Source organism: Lemur catta, chromosome 7 (assembly GCF_020740605.2).
Source record: "Lemur catta isolate mLemCat1 chromosome 7, mLemCat1.pri, whole genome shotgun sequence".
Lineage (NCBI taxonomy): Eukaryota > Metazoa > Chordata > Mammalia > Primates > Lemuridae > Lemur > Lemur catta.
Window position 1 is genome coordinate 21,982,381 of NC_059134.1, and position 23,744 is coordinate 22,006,124.

General features: G+C 41.1%; 1 protein-coding gene across 1 annotated transcript; it reads left to right on the top strand.

Annotated features, from left to right (window-relative positions):
- Positions 1–144: 144 nt before the first annotated feature.
- MPZL3 (myelin protein zero like 3) lies at positions 145–21,034 on the top strand. The gene is made up of 6 exons (XM_045556377.1): positions 145–291; positions 10,076–10,242; positions 13,513–13,723; positions 15,098–15,263; positions 16,913–16,976; positions 20,812–21,034. The coding sequence occupies exons 1-6, from the start codon at positions 219–221 to the stop codon at positions 20,836–20,838; spliced, it is 708 nt and encodes a 235-aa protein (XP_045412333.1). The 5' UTR covers positions 145–218; the 3' UTR covers positions 20,839–21,034.
- Positions 21,035–23,744: the final 2,710 nt, after the last annotated feature.

Genomic DNA, 23,744 nt, shown 5'->3' on the forward strand with positions numbered 1-23,744 from the left:
TTCAAGCAAGAGAGAGCAATTAGCTTCCACCTGAGAGTTAAGAAATAGATGGTCAATGAAACCAGGTGCGGTTCTGGAAACAAGCCATGTTTCTATGGCAACTCCGGATCGCCATTTAGTTTTCTGGCTGCCTCCCGCCCCGACGTCACTTCCGGTGTTACCTGTGTCGTTACTGGCACCCGTAAACAAGGTGTGCAAACACCTAGAGAGCTGTCGGGATGCAGCAGAGCGGAGCAGCTAGAGGCCGTGGCTGCGCTCTCTTCCCACTGCTGAGCGTCCTGTTCTTCCAGGGTGAGTGCGCAGGCTGGCTACACTCCACTTCCGGCTGGGAGGGGGTGTTAGGGAAGATGGTCGCTTTTCCGGTTCCGGGTGGGGGGTCTCCGGAAAGCCCCCGCTCCGCTCCGGGAAGGAAGGAGGGGGTAGGTTGTAGGGAGGGTGTTATCTTCTTGTTATCACCACCCACTGAGGGGAGCTGGTAGCACGTCAGGCCTTTGCTGAGCCTTGGGAGCTCGACCACCTTGCGTGACTTGGTGTTATCTTCTGGTGATGGCATAACTTGATGGAACCACAAGAGCTCTGGCTTTCGGGGCACCTGCTGTTAACTTGTGATGAGATATCAGTGGTTGACTGTGCTGTGGTTTTGTGCACTGTATTCTAGTGTTCAGTAGCTTGTCCCAGTAAATTTGGGTAACAAAATCATGACTGTTGGTAATTTTGGTTTTTGTAGATGATTATCAGGGGCTGTGAAATAAAACGTTTGTTAGTCACAGAAGGGATGTGATGTGATTTCGTTATAATAGAGAAGCATATTGTTGAGGAAAAAGCAAAAGAGTGAATTGTTAACTTTATAAAATTTTCGTGTGGGCAATGGGGATTTCTGAAAAGGACTTTTAATATTATATAAAGACTTTAAAGACTTCAGGTGTCCTAAATCTCAGCAGGTAAGGCTGGGGAGTTTTTAAGTTAACTAGTGACTAATATTCATGCTGCCGGCACACTCCCTGATCCCTCCCAGCTGCCTGTGTCATTATAAGTGTCCAGTTTTTTAGCTAAATTATTTTGCAATATAGTATTTAGACTGGCCTACTATCACTCCAAATAAACCTAGTTCTCTGTTTCTATCTCCCCTTTTCACTCTTGTGGACTCTGCACACACACATATGTGGGAAATGTTCAAATATTGTCCTATTGAGAAAAAAATTTCTAGAAATAGTGAATGTTTTGTTACACCTAATGTCATTTTGCATTGAAGAGCATCTGTCAAATCCAGCAGACCAAATCATCCAATCAAACATTAAAAGTTGATTTTATGATCTCCATGTACTATTTGAATAGATCTTTTGCCTTTTAAAAATAACAGCTTTATTGACGTATAATTTACATGCCAATTTACCCATTTAAAGTATACAATTAATTGGTTTTTAGTATATTCACAGTTATACAATTATTACCACAATCAACTTTAGAACATTTTCATCACTCCAAAGAGAAATCCCATACCCATTAACAGTCACTCCCACTCCCCATTTTCCCCAGCCCCTGACAACTACCAATCTACTTTCTGTCTCTATGGATTTGCCTATTCTGGACATTTCTTATAAATGGAATCATGCAATCATGTGCTTCTTTGTGACTGGCTTCTTTCACTTAGCATGTTTGCAAGGTTCATCCATTTTTTGTTTTTACTTTTGAATCTATTAGGTGATAGACTGTGGTTTCATACCAGTGTGTAATTGCCTTTCATTTTCAAAGATAGGGCCCCTTAAATTATTAGTTTATTTGAATTCTTCTGAAGTTATAAGTCTCGACCTGCTATGTCAATTGTCTAAGTATACAGAAACAGTACACGAGGGAGTCTAGGGTTCTTACACTTTTTCTTTTCCATTTAAGTGTGTAATTATATGAATCAAAGATGTGAGACTTATGTTTTGGAAAATGGGATGTACAAAATTGGGAGCTTTGTTTTGACATATTTAGGTTCTTCCATGCATAAAATTACTTATGTTAAAATGTGATTTTCTTGTTTTTCCAAAGATTAAAATTTTTTTGTTAATTATTATGAATATTTCTATAGCTGGCTGTTTTTATCTGGCAAGAATGCCTTTTTATTTAGATGAAAAGATAAATATTGTAAGGACATTAGGCCTAGGATGGACATTTCTGAATGAATTAACACTGGACTGGTATTTTTTTCTTCTGTTTTATTTTTGTGAGTGGAGGAGACAAACTCTTAAATCTACTGATTTTAAAATGCTTTTAATTTCAGTATACTACATAGACAGAAAAGTGCACATATTGTAAGTATATATAGCTGATTGAGTTTTCAGAAACTGAACCCACCTGGGTAACCAGCACCCAAATCAGCATATATGGAATATTCCTGACATTCCAGAAGCCTTCCTTGTGCTTCCTTCCAGTCATTGTCGTTTCTCCTACAACAGGAGCCAAAATCCTGATGTCTAACAGTGTAGATTAGTTTAGTTCATCTGTGGATCTTACTTTTCTGTTACTCTACATTTAAGACCCACTTATCCAGTGTTTAGATTTCAACAAAATGATTTTAAATGTTGATTACTTTGTGGCAAAATCATGCTCATAAATATGGAGTTCAGATATGTTAACAGGGAAGATGTTGGTAGGTAAGTAGCTTAACTGATGGTACTTGCTCTAATTCAGTAACCAAAATTTGCTCTGAATGTGTAATTTTTACGATTATTTTGTAACAATTTTTGTTGGTTTGGTCTGGTTGAATAAATATTACTAAGCATCTGCAATGTGCTAGGCTCTGTTTTGATGAACTTAGGGTCTATTGGAGAAGACAGATAAGTCAACAGATAATTTTAGAATTTGTTACTAAGAAAGGAAGGTGCTAGAAACTATGGGCATGCAAAGGAGATGCCTTTCATCTGCCATGAGGATAAAGGATAGATTTCCGGGAGGTATAACCAGAGTTAAATCTTGAAAGGGGAATAAGAGTTCATGAGAGGTAGGGAGAGAGGAAAATTCTAGGTAGAAAGGAGCATACACTAGGCATAGAGGCATTAAAAAACTTTCCAAGCAAGTTTTCTGAAACTTACTTTAATTGAATTAGCTTAGAGCACATATTGACCCTGAACCTGTCTCTTTGATCAGGAGAATGGTGTGCTGGAACCAGTTCCTCTGACCCTCAAGGGCCAATTAAGTGCATCCCTTCCTAACTCAGCATTCAGGGACTTTATCTTTGTAGCTTGAAAATAATCATGGTAGGTGTATTTGCACCACAGAAATTGTCCAACTCTACATATCTGGGCTTTTTTGGGGGGCAGGGGGTAAAACTTTTTAGCTGTTTACCAGGAGATTACTGGATGTCATGACTGATTTAGGCCAAGCTCTCTCAGCTTCAGCTGGAAGTAGGATAAGTTGATAGTTATTTTCAGTTTGCTTCCCTCCCAGCAGATTCATTCATTTTTTTTGCCTCTGTTCTTCTTTACTCTCTGGAAAGCTGACTCTGCAGACTGTCATTTAGCTTCTTTTGTTCTGGCTTCCAGTTTGGTTTGGCCAGTGGGAGACATTAGCAGGAGACTGGAGGACAGGAGGAGAGAGAGGCAGGTATTTTTTCCCTGCTCCCTCCTTGTCTTAGTGACATGGTCTGTAGTGCCTATATCCCTCTAAGACTACAGCTCCCGTCTGGTGGTATACAGCTCCCACTCTCACCAGGATCCACTAACACCATTTCTTCCCTTTGCCTCTTCAGGCCTGCGGTTGGTAAAGGCTTTGTGCCTTTATTGGTTCCCTTGACCCTGGGAAAAGTCCCTTTGAAAAGTGACCCATACACTTTTCAAAATCTCAGCTGATTGCGCCTTTGATTTCCTGTCTGGACCCTGATTGATAGGATCATTTTCCTCCTTGCTCGGTTTACATGGGAAGGATAGATATGGTAGCCATTCAGAGAAAATCTTGGTATTGTTAGGAAAGGAGATGAGGGGAAATGGATATTGAGCTGGCAACAAACATATGTTTACTACATCCAATTTGAGGTTCTGTGGTGGTGATGTTCAAGTGGATATATCCAGTAATGTTTGAACACCCAGAGACAGATTGTGACTAGCAATATAGGTTGGGAAATCATTAGCCTATTAGTGGTTGCTAAATCTATTTTTAATTATTGTGGGTATATAATAGTTGTATATCTTTATAGGGTACAGGTGATGTTTTGATGTTTTGATACAGGGATGCAATGTGAATTAATCAAATCAGAGTAATTGGGGTATCCATCACCTCCGGCAGTGGTTGCTAAATCTATAAAAGTGGATAGGATTGTCCAAGGAGAACTTGTAGAATGACCATGGGCTTAGGATGGAGCTCTAAGGAATACCAGTGTTTAAAGGATGGGTAGGAAAGGAGAAGCCTTAGAAACAGATTTACTTGAAACTGTCATAGATGTGGAGTTTGTGTGTGTGTGTCTGTGTGTGTGTAATACAATCAGTGTGGAGAGCTGGTTGGAGGGAGACTAAGGAGATTCTGATTTATAACTCTAACCCAGATCTCTTCTTTGCTCTAAATCAGAGGTTGGCAAACCTTTTCCATAAAGGACCACAAAGTAAATATTTTAGGCTTAGTGGGTCACACAGTCTCTGTAGCAACTACTCAATTCTGCAAAAAGTACAAAAGCAGCCATAGACAATACATAATGAGGTGTTCTAATAAAGCTTTATTTACAAAAAGATGATGTACATTTTTTTAGCTGTTTGCCAGGAGACCACTGGATGTAATGATCAGTTTAGGCCAATCTGGTTACCAGCAGAGCTGAAAGTAGGATCAGTTGCTAGTTATTTTTAGTTTGCTCCCCTCCCACGAGATCCATTTGCTTCCATTTGGCCTGTGGGCTGTAGTTTTCTGACCCCTACCCTAAACCACCTGCTTCCTTGTCCTTAACTCTTGGGTAATCTCAAAGGCATCTTAACCTCAGCCAGAATCAAACTCATGTTCCCCTCCCAAGCCTGGTACTTTTCTAGTCTTCCCTCTCTCAGTGAATGGCATCACCAAGTAAGTAACCTGGGAGTCATCCTTTACATCTCCCTTTTCCAACATTCCACATCTGCTCTATCACCAATGCTTGTTGATTTTGCTTTGTAAGTATTTTTGCCTTCATGTCCAGTTCTCTCCATGTCCACTGTCACCAACTTAGTGCAGGCTTCCCTTCTTTCTCACTTGACTATTGTAGCAGCCTCCTAGGTAATCTCCCCATATTCACTCTTGACTCCTAAGTGTCTTCCCTAAAGTGATATTTTAAAAATGCAAATTTCATCCTGTCTCTTCTTAGTCCCACATTTAAGTACTTTCTATGACTTCCTATTACCCTAAGGATAAAGACCCAAATCTCTAAGGTCCTGTCTGGTTGGTTCCTGTTTACCTCCTAGCTGCATCTTATCCTACGCTCTATCTCTCTTTCATGCTGTGTTGCAGCCTTACTGCTTTTTAGTCCCTTCACTGACTGGTCTCCTTCCTGCTGCAGGACCTTTGCATATGCTATATTCTGTGCCTGGAATGCTCTCCTTCTCCTCACTTGTTACCCTTCCTTCAGATCTTAGCTCAAAAGTAACTTTCAGGGAAGCACTCATTAACCTCTGGCAGTGGTTGCTAAACCATTCCCCTCTCCCCCACCATAACAGGTGCAGTTCTCATAGTCACTCTCTTTGTCCTTCCTTCATAGTCGTTATCAGGGTTTGTAATTGTGCATGGGTCTTTATGGTTATTTGTCTTTATGGTTATTTAATTAATGTATCAAACTTCTGCTGTAATTCAAGCATACAAGGGGGCATATTTATTTTGTTCACGTTTAATCCCAAACCCAGAGCATGGCACAAAACAGAGACTCGATAAATGTATGTTTGAAGAATAAGTGTATGAATGAGAGTATTGTCACATAAGCCTTGCGATAGAGAAGTTCAAGGAAGAAGCAGTCACAGCTGCAGAGGGATCCAATAACAAACATAAAGCTAGAAAAGTGTCTTTTGGCGATTTCATTTCTTGGATTTTAAGATCTGTGATGCCTTTTTCCAGAAGTGGTAGTGGAGTCCAGTTGTACTGTAGAGTGAATGGGAAGAGAGGAAATGGAGACCTCAGGTAGAGACTACTCTTTCACAAACTTGGTTTAGAAAGGACAGAGAAGGCAGTAGTTGGCAACTAGAATAGTTTTACAGGGCTAAGGAAAGATTGTTTTTTAAAAATTGCTATTTGTTTTTAAGGATAAGGGAGACTTCCGTGTGTTTAGAGGCCAAGGAGAGAGAGACCCCCTCCTGAAGGGGAGTGGGTGGAGACTGGAGAGGATTTTTCAGCTGAAGCAGGGCTTGGAGGGGACAGGTTGAGGGCAGAGCGAAGAGGTTGGCCTTGCATGGGAAAAAGGACATCACACCCTTTCAGATTGGAAGTAAGGATGGTTGCAGGTGCAGGAAGGTGTATAGCTGGGCGGTTTGTGTGGCCTCAAATTTCTTGAAGAAGTAAAACGGAACATTTTCTTCTGAGAATGAGGGGTTTGGAGGTTGCATAGACTAAAAGAGAATGACAAGAGCTTGAGGAATCATGGAATGGAAGCTAAGCAAGACCAGTTAAAGATTTGCCAGGCCTCCTTGAGGGCTTGGTTGTGGGTGAAATTCATGAATTTCTGATGGTAACTTTCTGTGCAGTTGTGTGATTTTTCTCCTTTGGGGTATACCAGCCCAGCCTAGGAGTCATCATCTAGAGCTGAGCACTGCCTGCATGGGTGCGATGGAAAGAGGAGTGTAGGGGAGTTAAGAGTGTTGAAATACTGCAACAAAGATGATAGGAACAGAGTGGGTGGCTAATGAGCACACTTTGTTCCTATCCTGGAATTTTTGGTGATCTGTCCATTTTTTTTCTCCTCAATCTCTCTCTGCCTGTTCCCCTCCCTCTGAACTTTTGTTCTGAAGGTGTTTGCACTTAATGGAGGAAATAGCCCTTAAAAATCAGGTGCAATTAATGGCATATGTACTTGAGTAACATCATGTACTTAGGAGAAGAAAGCAATGAACTGTCTCAGGGAATTTGGGAAGGCATCACAGAGGGGGCTGATATTTGAGCTGAAATTTGAAGGTGTATGAGCACCAGGGGTGTGCTGTGGTGGGGAACAACCCAGGCAGGATTTGTCGGTATGGGAAGGACCTTCCAGACAAAGCCATATCCAAGGAAAGGCATAGTGGCATGAAAGGACACAGTACATTTGGGAAATGGCAGGACATTCCAGGCATAGTGAAGGAGATGGGATGGGTAGGTGGGCAGAGTGGCAGAAGTTTGGAGCCACATGGTCACTGTTTGGATTTTATTTCATAGCCCAATAGGGAATTAATGAAGGCTTTTGAGTATGTAGTGTTCATTTTAATAATAATAGATAACATTTATTGAAAGTTTTTATTCCAGGTGCTGTGTTAAGATTTCACATGTAATCTTTTCAAATTATAGTGGATCTTCACAGTGATCCAAGGAAGCAGGTCTTGTTACTATTCCCATTTACCAAGTGAGCAAATTGAAGCTTGAACAGGCTAGGTAGCTGTGATCGAGGTCTCACAGCCAAAAAGTAGCTGAGCTAGAACTCAAGTCCAGGTCTGGCAAATTCTAAATCTGTACTTTAAATCTCTTTAAATTCACTTCCACCTTCCAGTTTTTAGAGCTGGATCTTGAGTAATGGATGATGATTTTTTTCACATGGATGGCTTCGGAGTGAGGGCTTAAGAGAATGGGGACTGGGGGATACAGGCTTTTCAGGCAGAGGAACAGCATTTGGGAAGATGTAGAAGGAATGACAAGTTTAGCATGGCAAAGTCAGAAAGGGTGTGATGGATGAACCAGAAGTAATCCTTGTCTTTGGGATGGGTCAGACTCTTATGAGTTCTTATTAGTGAGTTCAGTCTTGGGATCCTCCTTTTAAGAGGAATGTGAACAGACTAGATTATCTAGACAGGAGCTGGAAAAATAATTCAAAGCAGGCAGAGGTAAAGGCAGTAGAACTGATGACTCATAACTGCCGGAGACAGGAAAGGTTGAAAGAGTGTAGGCAGAACTGAAGAGATGGCACTGATGATGATGCTATCTAACATGCGTTGAGACTTACTCTGGGTTAGGAAACTGAAGAAGGACAGTAACTTGCTAAGGCTGCAGAACCAGCAGGTGATGGGGCGGGGATTTGAATCCAGACCCTCTGGCTTAGGGGGCTGTGTGCTCAATCACTACACCATCCTGTCTGTGCCAGAGGGACTACTGGTTTCCAGGACAGTGTATGGGTTTGCTCTTTTCTGAAACCTTGCTGCTCTGTTTACCTTTGGCAACAGAAGTCACCAGGAGAATCGTGGCTTACTGAGGTGGATAGGAAGCAGGAAAAACACAGTGCTGGTGACTTAATTTCCTAAAATATGGCTCCTTAGTGGAAGATAAGTTTCCATTTACTGTTCTCTGAAAGCAGAAGGGATTGGTCAGAAGAAAGTACCAGTGACATAAGAAAGTGACTCCCAATGCTGGGAGCTACTTGAGGTCCAAGTGAGTCCTTGGCTTCGTGCAAGAAAGAATTCAGGAGCAAGCCAACGGTATAAAGTGAAAGTGAGATTTATTCAGAAACTATAGAAAATCTACTCCACAGACAGAGTAGAGGCAAGTTCTCCTTGCAGAAGAGAACCTGTCCCCGGGTTCCTGTTGCCCCTCTATTTAAGCTATGGCTTAATTAACAAGGGGAGGAATATTCATGGCAGGGGCAGTGTTTTTCCAGGAATCAGAGGGACACCCTCTATTCCTCCACCATCTTGGTTCTAACCGGTTGGAACTTGCCTTGCCTCCATCCTCCATCAGGGCAATTTGAAACTTTGTTTTTGAGACTTCCTGACTCAGTTAGGCAATGCTGCAGCAATGCCCAAAGCAGTGCCTGCTAGTTGCCTATTTCACCAGCTCTTTTGGAAGAGATGGAGTGTCAAGTTGGATGTATGAGTCATTTTGGAAAGAGTAAGTCTAGAGACTTACTTTTAAATGCTCTAGAGAGGGTTTAAAAATGATGTCTTATTTTTACATTGTAGAATGCATTTACTTATTCTATTTTCCTTCCCATGATTTAATGGATGAGTGATTCGTTAACTGGCTTTAAGAAAGTGAGGAGCCCTATAAAGATATGCAACTATTATGTACCCATAATATTAAAACTAAAAATTAAAAAAAAAAAAAGAGGAAAACTAGATAGAACCTTGGGGCAGTTTAAAAAAATTCTTTGAAAAAATTTTTGCCATTCTTGTTTTCTATTCTCATTTTGCTGGTGATTGAGGCAGTGGTAGCTTCATGTTGCAACCATGCTGTACTTAGGATAAGTCCCTTAGACCTGCGTGAGGTCCCCAACCCTTGGACCTGCGGCTGGTACTGATCTGTGGCCTGTTAGGAACCTGGCTGCATCACCACCGGAGCTCCAACTCCCACCCCTCTCCTCTCAACCCCCCAAACCTCCCGGTCCTCCCCACCATGGAAAAATTGTCTTCCTTGAAACTTAGGAACCTGGCCACACAGCAGGAGCGAAGCTTCATCTGTATTTATAACTGTTCCCCATCGCCATTCCCCACCCCCTGCCCCATCCGTGGAAAAATTGTCTTCTATGAAACTGGTCCTTGGTGCCAAAAAGGTTGGGGTCTGCTGCCTTAGATGACAAAAGCTGCCAAATTCCCAAGTGTGTGTGTGTGGGTGTATGTGTCTGGGGGAGGTAGAAGAGGGTGGGTGACGTTGCCTTTTAGCTTGCTGTGGGCAGACCCACTTGTTTGTACTTAATTGAACCACAAATCTGTATTTGGAAAAATGCTGGTATGACCAGGTTTTAAATTTCTATCCAAGCATTCAGTCTGTGATTTATGATTGCAAAATGATAAAAGTACTATCCTTGATTAATGCATATATCAGCTCCTTGTTCCTTGTGGGCTTGCCTCAGAAAATATTTATTTCTCTGGCTTTTTGATGAGAGTCTTAAAAATGATAAATAGCATCTGTATTGTTCCCTCACATCTGTATGTTCCACCCAAACGAATGCATTTTAAGTGTTTGGCCTTGCTTTTATTAGGTGTTTACATCGGCCTTTCCTTGGAGATTAAAGCAGATGCCCATGTCCGAGGTTATGTTGGAGAAAAGATCAAGTTGAAGTGTACCTTCAAGTCGACTTCAGCTGTCACTGACAAGCTTACCATAGACTGGACATACCGTCCTCCCAGCAGCAGTCGCACAGAATCCGTAAGTGGTGCTTTTCAGAAAGTTGGAGTCTCCTGTGGTCAACAGTTGCGGAATCCTTTTATTGGAAGTCACGTGAGGCTTTCTCATCTTAGAGTAGAAGATGGGTTTCAATTGAAAGAGAAGGAGATGAGCTTTTACCCTATGTGACTTTTTTTTTTTTTTGGTCATGTGTGGCTTTTTATTATTCTATGTAAGAATCTTGCAAATAAGCTGTAGAAAAAAATTGTCAGAAACTCAGAGGAAATGTGGTTTAATTTTGTTTCGTCTTTGTCGTTTCTTGACATGGTTTCATAGACTCATTTTCAGATGTGATGTGCTAAAAAGGGCACCTCTAGGACTGTTAGATAGGAAAATTCTATAGGTCCCACTCACAGACATCCTTGCTCTTAAGGCTGCTCGTTTTCTGTTATAAGTTGTCTTGGTGGGTGTGCCTGTTTGTATATCTGTGCTCTGTAGATTTATCTTGGCATCTTCTCCTGTGTGTAAACATCTGCATTGATTTATATAGCTGCTTTTGAAGGAAATGGGGGCACCCTGTATTGGCATCAGATGTTGTTGGTGACAGATGGTCTTGCAATATACTTTAGTCACACATATAAAACACATTTATGGTCCACATCCCATTGTGGGTGTCTAATTGAAGATTACAATGCTATTAAAAACTCTTTCTCTTTATGCTTCCAGCAGTATCTTTCGCTCAGGACAGATGTTATTCAAGAATGTGGCCGGGCGCGGTGGCTCACGCCTGTAATCCTAGCACTCTGGGAGGCGGAGGCGGGTGGATCGCTGGAGGTCAGGAGTTCGAGACCAGGAGTTCAAGACCAGCCTGAGCAAGAGCGAGACCCCGTCTCTACTAAAAATAGAAAGAAATTATCTGGCCAACTAAAAAATATATATAAAAAAAAAATTAGCCGGGCATGGTGGCGCATGCCGGTAGTCCCAGCTACTCTGGAGGCTGAGGCAGTAGGATTGCTTAAGCCCAGGAGTGTGAGGTTGCTGTGAGCTAGGCTGACGCCACAGCACTCACTCTAGCCAGGGCAACAAAGCGACACTCTGTCTCAAAAAAAAAAAAAAAAGAATGTGAATGTCATAGCTGTATATAAGATTGTATTTTTGAAAGTAACCTTCATTTATTCATCCTGTTTCCTCCATGGGAAAAACTTTCTCTTTGATTGTAATGTATAAGCTTTGAGTTCTCTTTTAGGAGCCATTGTGGAATGCCACATATCTTGGAGCTAGGTAGGTGACTCCAGTGAAGGAAGCTGGGTTGTATTCATGGCCCCTTTTTCTTTAGGCTTGAAATAGTTCACTTTATTCTGAGCGGTCAGGAAACTGTGGCTGGCCTTATTTGGCTCTGCCTCCTTGGTCCAAATTAGGACACAGCAAGCACTGGGGAGCTCGTTGTGTCAGAAACCTTAAATGCAAACAGCAGTTCTCTTCTAGTGCTACTCTCAGTGAAGCTGGTCAGAGAATCAGCAAACTCACTCAAGTTGGAATTAAAGTCACATAACAAGATGTTGCAGTTATATGGTTCGTTAATCAGGATTCTGTCCGATTAATCAATTAGCAAGGACTTGAGTATCATGAATTTAACATGAAACTTACAGGTTAGATTCATCTTAAAGATACACCACGGGCTTTGTTTTGTCAATAAGGAGTTTCAAACTCTTTCACACTGATGCTGATCATCAGTGGTAGGCATTCTTTCCCTTCCTCTTTGGAACAATCATCACACATATTATTTCTTATTATCTATATTTACCACAAGAATGTAAGTTCTGGCCGAGCGCAGTGGCTCACACCTGTAATCCTAGCACTCTGTGAGGCTGAAGTGGGTGGATCGTTTGAGCTCAGGAGTTCGAGACCAGCCTGAGCAAGAGTGAGACCCCGTCTCTACTGAAAATATAAAGAAATTAGCTGGGCAACTAAAATATATAGAAAAAATTAGCTGGGCATGGTGGCACATGCCTGTAGTCCCAGCTGCTCTGGAGGCTGAGGCAGAAGAATCACTTGAGCCCAGGAGTTTGAGGTTGCTGTGAGCCAGGCTGATGCCACGGCACTCTAGCCTGGGCAACAGGAGTGAGACTCTGTCTCAAAAAAAAAAAAAAAAAAAAAAGAATGTAAGTTCTGTGAGAGTAGAGACTGTACCTGTGTGGCTCTCACTATATATCCTTTTGCTTAACACAGTGCCTAGCACATGGGTGTGTATCAAATATTTGTTGAATGAATTCATGAACAACTCAACCAGTAAATGATTCAGCATCTTCTCTGGGAAGTGGCTCTTTAAAATTGAGCAATTCAGTGGTTATAAACGCCTGGGTTCCTATGTGGGAAGGTCCCAAGTAAACAAAGAAAGAGGAAAACCTGTATCTTGCATAAGAGAGAAAAGTCATTGTATTGTGTACCTGCTCAGGCTACCTCCAGATATAATTAGGTGCTTTTGGTGATGAAGGGTCTGAGGTCACCAAGTCTGAAGCAGCTTTGTTTGAATTCTACATACATTCATTGAGTACTTATATCATGCATTTGACTTAGGGTTTATATTAATCGCCAAGGTAGATCACTTGAGAAAGGTTGAATTGTATTATACCCTCTTGATGATTCTAAGAATAAAAACAGTCTCCAATTTGACACTGACTAGTTGTGTACCTTTGAGTAATTCACTCAGGTTTTTGTTTTGGGCTTTGTTTCCTTTTCTACAAATTTGGAATAATTATACCTGCCTCGTGTAGTTTAGTGTTGTTATGTGGCTCAAGTGAGTAGACGTGTGGAAGTCATTGCATGCTCTAAAGTGCTATACAAATATTAGATGTTACTTTAAAACGAGGTTTCCCCACCTTGGGACTGTTGACATTTGGAGCCAGATGACTCTTATTATGGGGAGTTGTCCTCTGCATTGTAGGACACTAGATGCCAGAAGCTCATCTCCCCAGTTGTGACAACCAAAAATGTCTCCAGATATTTTCAAATGTTTCCCGGAGGGTGAAACTGCCTCTGGGTGAGAACTAGTGCTTTAGGACTTCAGGGAGAACTTAGAAGAGATTAAAGGGTTAGGATCCCAGGATTCTCTCATCAGGCCTTTTTCTGCCAGTTTTATTGAGCTGTCTTTTTACCTGTAGGATGCAGGTAGAAAAAGCATTAAAGAATTGCCCAAATGAAAAAAACAAAAACCCCAATGATACAGTTGTATTTTATTTTGCACCTGCTTAGCTTTACTTTTTTGTTGCATTCTTCAAATTAACTTTTTCTCTCATGGTGTTGCTTTCTTAGATTTTTCACTACCAGTCTTTCCAGTACCCAAGCACAGCAGGCACGTTTCGGGATCGGATTTCCTGGGTTGGAAATGTATACAAAGGGGATGCATCTATAAGCATAAGCAACCCTACCATAAAGGACAATGGGACATTCAGCTGTGCTGTGAAGAATCCCCCAGATGTGCATCATAATATTCCCATGACAGAGCTGACAGTCACAGAAAGGGGTAAGCCAACAACCTTCTTCCACAGTGCTCTGTGTCTGCTAGGGTGCTCACTGGAGAGCTCAGTGATAAGCAAAGCTATCTATCTTTGTAAGCCAGTTGGGTCATTGGATCATTGTGTCAAAGTAATTTTTCTGCCATCCTGATATGTCTGCTAGGATGAATTTTTTATTTTTATTTTGAAAACTGAATTTTATTTTCAAATATTGTCATAGTTTTTCCATTATCGCTTTTTCATTTTAACTTTAGGTGACCAAATGTCTTGTGGAATGTATGGCAAACCCCTGAGTAAATGTAGGGTTGTTCTCTCTGTGAAATAGACGTCATTCCAGTTTCCCAGCTTTGAATCAGTGTTCTTGCCTATGTCTTGGAAGGATGCCCCTCTAATGATGGGAGGCAGTGCATTGCTTTTATGCTGCGAAGAGCAGCAGATTCCTTTTAGTGTGAAACAGGAGGCAAACAGGTTAAGGACTGACCTTTTTTTCTTCATTATTCCCTGGTGGCTATTAAGTGGTCATTCTAGTGCTTAATTGGATTTGAACCAAAGATTTAGAGATACATTACGGTTCATTATAGACGCCTTATCATTTCTCAAGTCTTTTTCAAGTTTTCCTCCCTCCCTCCCTTCCTTCCCTCTTTGTCTTCCTTCCCTGTCTTCCTCCCTCCCTCTCTCTCTTTCTTCCTTCTTTTTTTTTAAAGACAGTAACTCGTAGGTTTCAAAGACATGGGCACATTCATACTGCTGGCAGGAATAGAAACTGATACAGTTTTTCTGGAAGACAGTTTGTTAGTATGAATCAGGTGCCTTTAAAGTATATGCCCTTTGATCCAGTAATTCCATTTTAAATTTTATCTTAAAGAAGTAGAGCTAAACATGAAGATTTATGTACAAGGATTGTCATCCTAATATGACTTATAGATTCACAGAATACAGAATTTGAAACAACATGAATGTCCATCATTAGGGGATTGATTCAATAAATTATTCAATGTGGTAGAATCATATGCAGCCATTAATTATCACATCTGGAAGCCATCATTAAAATATTTATATCATAAGTTTAAAAGGTTAAAAATAGTATGTAAAATATGATCCATACTTCCAAAAATATACACCCCATCCTTACATGCACACTCATACCCAATACCTCTTGAGAAAAGATCAAACATGTAGATGCCAAAGTGATATTCTTGTGTGGTGGGACTATGGGTAAACTTTTATTCCTCATTGTACTTTTGTGTTCTTCTACCCTTTTCACAATGAATACACTCCTTTTGTAATCAGAAGAAATATGAATGCAAAATAGAACCTAGCTCGTGTTGCAGGAAGCACTTTGGCACGTCCCTCTCCTTCACCTTCTCTCTCTCCACTCCCAGGTTTTGGCACCATGCTGTCCTCTGTGGCCCTCCTTTCCATCCTCGTCTTTGTGCCCTCCGCAGTGGTGGTGCTGCTGCTGCTGGTGAGAATGGGGCGGAAGGCCGCCGGGCTCAAGAAGAGGAGCAAGTCTGGCTATAAGAAGTCATCTATTGAGGTTTCAGATGAGTAAGTACAGCTGGTGCCCTAAGCAGTGAGCCCATTTCCTCTTCAGAGCCCTGCTTTGTGGACAGTACCCGGACCCCTACATCCAAGCCCTCCTTTCTTCCAGGACAAGTTTAGTTCTGCTGGTGAAATTTCCTTTTAAAGAGAATAGTTCTGCCAAGGAGTAAGAAAAAGGAAGGTTGAAAGTGAAACTTGTGGATATTAATTTGGAGAGAGATGGAGGAGTTGATAGTGTGGTCCTAGTCTTCTGCTTTGGAAATCAAATTGTACAATGTCATGGTTCTGAATATAAATTCTGAAGTAGATATTTCATTCTTTCAAGATTAAAAGGAAATTCCAACTCAGTTATTTTCCCTTTCTCTCTGTTTTTGGCATTGAGCTGACATCTCCTGACAGAAAATGCCTAAGCAATGAGAGAGGCTTTAAGAATAGCTGTGGAGGGCAAAAAACGATTTGAATAAGCAGGATCTATTCTTGTTCAGCATATGTTCTGAAAGGAGGGGCTAAATGGATTGTGGTTATCAAAAGGATTTATTGAACATTGTTCTGCCAGTGAGTAGGCATGATCCAGTGTATTCCCTAGAAACAAATGTACTTAAAATGGTAGCAAAAATCTATGTAAAACCCCTGTTGGTTCTCCATTGTTTATATCAGGGGTTTTTAACCTGGTTAGGAAAGGTCCATGTTAAGAGATTGCAAAATTTCTTTTCCCTGTGTGTGCGTGTGCGTGTGCGTGTGCGTGCGTGTGCGTGTGCGTGTGTGTGTGTGTGCACGTGTGTGTGTACGCCCATTTATTTAATGGAGAGAGTTCTCTGTACCTTTTACAAGGAATCTGTGGCCCAAAAAATGTGGACAGCTCTTGATAAAAACACTAATGTCTATTTCTAAGCATGGTTCACAAAACTTTTATGATCTTATCCTAAGGCACATTGTTTCCTGACATTTCTTTTTGTTCACCCCACATTCTAGTTATAGAGAGCTTATTTTTCCCCCTAAACATACTATACTCATTCAAATCTTCCCCCGCCCCCCACCATCCTTTTCTCTTGCCTGGAATGCCCTCACGCCCTCTCTTGCTTGCCTGGAAACTCTTTCTTATCCTTCAAGCCCCAGCTGAAATGGCCCCTTCTCTTGAGTTTCCTGAGTCCTCCAGGGAGAATTAGTCACTCCCTGCTCTTTGCTGCCATAGTGGCTTGACCTTAACTCTATTAAAACATTTATCGCATTGTATTATAATGTACTGGTTAAATTTTAACAGGTCTCTCACCCCAGGAGATTGTGAGCTCTTCACAGGCCCAAGTTTGTCTATCCCTTTAGCTCCAGCCTAGCACAGTGCCTCAGATATTGTCGGTGCTCAGTACCTTTCTGAAGGAATGAGTATGACTGGCTCCTGTTTATTGAGCACTTACTATGTGCTGGGCACTATGGTCTGTGTTTCACATGTGTTTATTTTTTACTTACTGCTAACAACTATGCTTTAAGGGTAGGTGGTAATATCTGCATTTTATAGATGAGGAAACAGGCTCCTGGAACTTAAGTAATTTGCCCAGTCACCTAGCTACTAAATGGCAGAACTGGAAACTAAAAGCAAACCTGTCTATACTATAGTGAGGATAGTGATGATTCAGATTTGGTTTGTCCTCGTTCTACAGCACTGACCAGGAGGAAGAAGATACGTGCATGGGAAGGTTTTGTGTCCGCTGTGCTGAGTGCCTGGTAAGTCCTCCTTCTGTTTACTGTTGATATCTCACTTTCCTGCTTGCTTAAGGGGATTGATCCTTTGCCCTCCAAGGCAGCAGAGAATATGCAGGTAGCTCTAAGCCAGGTATGAACCAATGTCTTCCTCTAAAGCATTTTGGTCTCAGGGGACCCTTGCTAGTTCTAACCATGACCTTGTTTTCTGTCTCATGGGCATAGAGTGGTGTTCTTAGGTTTGGGAAGGGGGCTATGTAGAGCAGTATACGCTGGTTGACAGAAAATCCTGAAAGAGAAGTGTCCTCTGCCAGTGAATTTGTACCAGGAGACTTCAACTGGCTAGACCCAGACCCTGAATTTAACTTTTCTGCTGAGCCTTGGTATTTTCCAGGGAGTTAGAGTGCTATAACCTTTTAGGTGACTTGATATCTTTTATCAATAAGAAATACCGCATTGGAAGGCCCAAGTTTTTACTTAAATCTCCATAAGGCTATCATCCCTCCCACTTTGAGTACCTACTGTGACTAACAGGCTTGTGTGGCTATCGTAGGATCCTAGAAGGAGGAAAGACTCTCTGATGTGGTGAAGTTGGAAACAGGTCAAAAGCAACTTATGATCTAATATGAAATATACCTGTCATGGCAGGGTTGAAACCTGAGCCCCATTTGTACTTATTGCCAAGCTCAGCACTGGGCAGATGACCCCAGCGCGATTGCTCATGTTCTTTGTTTCTTTTTCTTTCATGTACTTGAGCATTGTAGGTAAGATGAGAGAAAGGTTTACAGTGCCAGTGGAGAGGGCCTAATACCAACCCTTTGGGGTTTGAATATTTTTTTTTTTTTTTGAGACAGAGTCTCGCTTTGTTGCCTGGGCTAGAATGAGTGCCGTGGCATCAGCCTAGCTCACAGCAACCTCAAACTCCTGGGCTTAAGCAAATCCTACTGCCTCAGCCTCCCGAGTAGCTGGGACTACAGGCATGCGCCACCATGCCCGGCTAATTTTTTCTATATAGATTTTTAGTTGGCCAGATAATTTCTTTCTATTTTTAGTAGAGACTGGGTCTCACTCTTGCTCAGGCTGGTCTCGAACTCCTGACCTCGAGCAATCCACCCGCCTCGGCCTCCCAGAGTGCTAGGATTACAGGCGTGAGCCACCGCACCCGGCCTGAATATTTTGATAGCACAAAACAAATTAATGTTCATATGGCTGTTTTTCACATTTCAGACATTAATTCATCCAATGGCTATTTATTGAGCATCTGACATGTGCCATAGTCACTATTCTAGGTACTACTCTAGCAGTGAACAAAACTGACAAAAATGTCTACCCTCAAAGAACTTAACATTCTTTGCCTTGAATACTCTTTCTCATCTTTTAAGAACCATTTAAAATGTCACCTTCTTTTAAATTAGAGTACAAATACTAACTAAATTTTAAAAAATAAGTAAAATATATAGTATTAATATATCAGATGGTGCTTAATGCTGTGGAGAAAAAGAAAACAAAGGGGGAAGGGGTGGCTGGGTAGAGGGGGTGTGATATTAAATAGGATGGTTAGGGACCTCAGTGAGATGATATTTGAGCAAGCAGCTAAAAGAAGCAAGCCCATATGGTTATTGTGGGAGAGTATTCCAGGCAGAAGAAATGGCATGTGCAAAGGTTTTGAGGAGGGGCCATAATTGGCATGTTCTAGGAATAGCAAGGAGGCAGCATGGCAGGAATGAAGAGAGCAAGTCAAAGAATAGTGTTTGTTGAATCAGAGTGATAATGCGGCATCTGGATGTTATAGAACCTTATGGAAGACTGTAATGAGCTGGGCTTTTACTCTTAATGAAGTGGAATCCTTTGGAGGGTTTGCGAAAAGAAGCACTGTCAACTGATGTATATTTTAAAAGCATTACTCTGGCTTTTGTGTTGAGAATGAGGGGTAAGGGACACTGACAGAGACAGAGAGCCCAATTAGGAGGTGTTTGCAATAACCCAGGTGGGAGAAGGTGCTGGTGTTTTGGATCAGGGTGGTGGTGGTGTTGTTGGTAGAAGTGTAAGAATTGGTTGTAGGTAAAGCCAAAAGGATTTACTGATGTTTCACATATACATATATGTGAAAAAATGAGAGGAGTCAAGGATAATTCCAAGATTCTTGACTTGAGCCACTGGTAGAAGGGAGTTGCCACTTTCTAATATGTGGCATTCTGTGGTAGAACAAGCTTTAGGAGGAAGATCAGGAGTTGGATTTGGATGTGCTAAGTTTGAAATACTTACTAAACTTCCAAGTGGAGATGTGGAGTAGGCAACTGTGGGTGTGGAATTCAGAAGAGAAGTCTAGACTGGAGATATAAATCTAGGAGCCATTAGCAGATAGAGACTGATAGAGACATTTCCACCAAGGAAATGAGCGTAGATAGAGAAGAGGTCAAAAGACTGAGTCTGGAGCTCTCCAGGTTTTCTAGGATGGGGAGATGAAGAGGAATTAGTGAAGGAGGCTGAGCAGGAATGGTCAGTGAGTTAGGAAGAAAATCGGGGGAGTTTGGTATTCTGGAAGCCAAGTGAAGGAAGTGTTTCAAGGAAAAGACAGTGATTAACTGTCAGTTGCTGCTGAGTCAGGTGAAGTATAATGAGAGCTGAGAATGGATTGCTGCATGATCTGGTAATGTGGAGGTCACTGGTGACCTAGGTAAAAGGAGCTTCAGTGGAGTAGTGGAGATGAAAGCCCGACTGGGGGAGGGTCAAGAAAGATTGTGAAAGATGCTTTGGAGACAGTGAGTATAAACAGCTCTTCCAGAGTTTTTCTGTGGAGAGATGCAGAGAAATAGGGTGATAGCCAGAGGAAGGTGCATATCAAGAGTTGCTTTTCTTTTTTAAGGTGGTAGAAATTGAGTACATTTGTATGCTAATGGGAATGATCCAGTAAAGAAGGAAAAATTGATGCTGCAGGAGAGAGAGGGGAGGATTGCTGAGGGCGACACCAGGCTCTAGCACACAAGAGGAGATGGCCTTAGACAAAGGCAGTGAGAGTGCATAAGAACGGTAGGGAAGGCCAAGTAGATGGGCCCAGATGCGAATGAGTGGGCGGAAATGATGATGGAGCTTGTGCAAATTCTCTACCGACTGCTTCTTTATTTTCAGTGATGGGAGAAAGCAAGGCCATCAGCTGAGAATGATGGGAAGAGGAGGTGCTAGAAGTTTGGGGAAAGAGGGAAAGGTATGAAATAGTCATCTAGGAGAATGGGAGAATGAATGGACTAGAGAAATGTGGTATGCCAGGTAGAGCTAATGGCCCACTTGAAGTTAGAAATAATGAATATGGGTTTGAATAAGAATAATGGTAATAGGAAGTAATCTTAAATGAGTGCTTATAAAGTACCAGGCACAGTGCTAAGTAATTTATATATATTGTCTCATTTCATTCTCATAACAGTTCTATGAGATGTATTTCTATTACCCTCATCTTATAGATGAGGAAACTCAGGCTTAAAGAAGTTAAATAACTTTACCTAAGGTCACACAGCCAGCAAGAAGTGGAACTAAGAGGTGGACTGACTCCTAGCCATAATCCTGCACATTCTATTGTAGACAGGCACCTTTTCTTGTGTGTTGAGGTTTTAAAAACTATTCACCAGGGAAAAGGAAACCGCTAGGGCTTCAAAGCAGAAATTTGCCCAATATGCACTGATTATATTGAGGTCCTGTGATGCTTCATGGGAATTTAGATGTGTTGAGCCAGTGGCATTTCACTGTTGTTGTCTCCCTAAGCCAAGTTCCATTTGGAGGATCCTAACCTGTGGTCTCCACCTAAATTCTGACTGTGGTATTGTACTTCACATACACACCACACCTACTGTTCTTTCCCCTCCAGGATTCAGACTATGAAGACACATATTGATGAAAGTCTGCGTGATATAAGAAGAATCACACAACAACAGAGAACATCCCATTCCACTGGCAGCTAAAGCCTCTCAGAGAAGTGAAGCTGGCCTGGACAGCAGTGATGGAGGATCCTGGAGGTCATCAGTAAAGACTTTAGGAACCTTTTTTTTTTTTTTTTTGAAACAGGGCTAGAATGTAGAGGTGCCATCATAGCTCACAGCAACTCCTGGGCTCAAGTGATCCTTCTGCTTCAGACTTCTGAGTAGCTGGGACTACAGGCATGCACCACCATGCCCACCTAATTTTCAAATTTTTTGTAGAGATGGAGGTCTTGCTATGTTGCTCAGGCTGGTCTTGAACTCCTGGCCTCAAGCAATCCTTCTGCCTTGGCCTCTCAAAGTGCTAGGATTACAGATGTGAGCCACTGTTCCCAGCAGGAACCATTTATTTATTGAAGAAATGTTCTTGTATTTATAAACTGTTCAAAAACTCTCAGAAGAGAACCATGACTTCCCCTTTTAATAAGTTATGCTCTGACCGAATGAAGTTGCTCTTTTCCTGAGCAAAAAGATACTTTTTGGTTCTCCTTTGCTCTTGAATGTATTATATGTTTTCTTCCAATTATTTGAAGGAGAATTCTAAATGTTTGCCACACTACTGATGCCAAAATGATTTTTTTTTTTAATAAAATGGAGCTTGTAGCTTCTGTATGTGCTACTGAACAAAATGTTTGTTTGGGATAGGTGTTCTTTGTTTTTTGCTCCACGTACTTTTTCAATTGTGAGTTAGTATAAAACATGTACTCATTGGTTTAATGGTCTCATCCTTGATTGTATTTGGATGACTTGGGGTGTATAACCTTAACACATTGACTGCCATGTGAGTTGTATTTAACTCAGGCTAGTTTTGAGCCACGGGCTGCATGAAGCAAAACCCTGCAGTTGATTTGTGGAAGTCTTACTCGTTGATGTTCTTATTGTTACGATTAATATTGACAATTTAATTCTAAAAACGTGGATTGCATTGCATATAACTCACACAGAAAACAATAAAAAATAACGAATTAGAAAGGATCGTTTTGTTTTAATAAAACACCATGGCCCCAGGGGAAAAAACTTTTTTTTCTAGTGTGGCAGTCAACGTGTTAATTTCCTTAGAGTTGGTAAGATCAGGAGTCATTGATTTGCTTTGACTAGGTTTTTAAAGTATTAAATAAATGTCATCAATTTGCATTTAGGGAAAGGAATGGTGAGGTAGAGGAATTCTTTTCTCTTGTCTTGTTATGTGCAATTTGGGTCAAGGAATCTTTGTTATTTTACTTTCTTGTAGCTGAAAAATCTGTGTTTTCCTTTTTCACTTTTCAGGTTAGAGGCAAGAAAAACTCTTCAAAAGGTTTTTAGTGGGGGCTTATGGAATACTTTAGCAATTCATTGCAATTAAATCATCTTTTTACTTGTTCTTCAAAATTTTTTTATTTCTAAAATATACCCACTATGAATAAACAAAACCATGGTATGTGCAAGCTGTTTTTACATAATATTTGAGATGAGGAAGTGAGGTTGTACATAACCTATACTTCTCACTTCTGTTCTCTCAATACTTACAATAGGCTCCTTCATTTTGCTACATTAACCTAGTTCAAATTTTAATTTCTATAGGATATTCTATAAGCCATTAAGACATATGTATGACATGTCAAGAAGGATTGACAGTGTATACTTAAGTAGTCCTCTGTATTAGTGATAGGGTTCACATCTCAATTGTGAGAGACAAAAATTACTCCCCTCCCATTGTTAGGTTTTCAATAGAATGGTCCCTTTCTACGGTTCTCCATCAGGTGGCTCAAGAGGTTTCCATATTACAGCATTATAGACTATGTATGTTATTTTAAGAATCACTTTTCTTTTATATTTTTGGCCAAGATCCAATTTTTAAAATTTGGGTTGTTAAATCTGTCTTGTAGATTTGGCCTGGCCTCTTTGCTAACCTAGTCCACAGATTAGAGAATCTGGTTAGTTGCTAGACATCTGGTCACATGAGGAAGCAGAGGAGGCAGAGACAGGATCGGCAGTTTACATTTCCAGTGGTTAGACCTCACAGTTCTTTGGGGCCCTTGTGATATATGTGGTTGTCTGAGGCCAATCTAACACAACCAGTGCTGACACCTGAACCCAGAGAAGAAAACAATTTGAGCAATGACAGTAAATAATTTGAGCTCTCAGAGATTTGAAGATAGAGATTAAATTGTGAGGGTGACTTTTTGTGGGTTCTTGTTTCTCCAAGAAAAAGATATTTCGGGAACCCATTGAAAGCCACATCCCGTTTAATTTAGGAACCAGTTTTGGCCAGGCCTTCTTGCAATTTCCTCACAGGTGTGCTGTGAGGATCAGTGCAGTGTGATATGTTTGTCATTTTAGGTAAATGGTGCTTTGTGAATACTCAGTCGTGTTATTGTGTAGCCTTAATCATGATTTGAACCAGTCCCTTCCTTTTTAAATGACGGAACAATAGAGTCCTTTATGATAAGGGCATAAGTTGATAACTTATTAATAGTTTCTTCCATGGGTTTGTGGTCACATCCCAGTCATGGGCTGATGTCAGTTTCCTTCTTGATCCCTTATATTGGGGTTTGGGTTACAGTTTTTTTCTTCAAAGGAGCGCAAAGCAGTGTGTGGACACCTGCATTCTTAAAGGATGGAAGGAAGATAGTTTTTTTTGTTTGTTTGTTTAACCTACTGTTTTAATATCTTCTAAGGTGCTATTCTCTCTTTCTCTTTGCTCCTCCATGAGCTCTTGTCACCCCATATGGAGATTGGCCTTGTCTAGAAAGGGAATGTAATTCACAAGGGGTTAAAAGCCTTTCAGAATTTTTCTTTGGCTGCTGAAGTCTTTACTTTTGGTTACATTACCTTATGAGTTTTA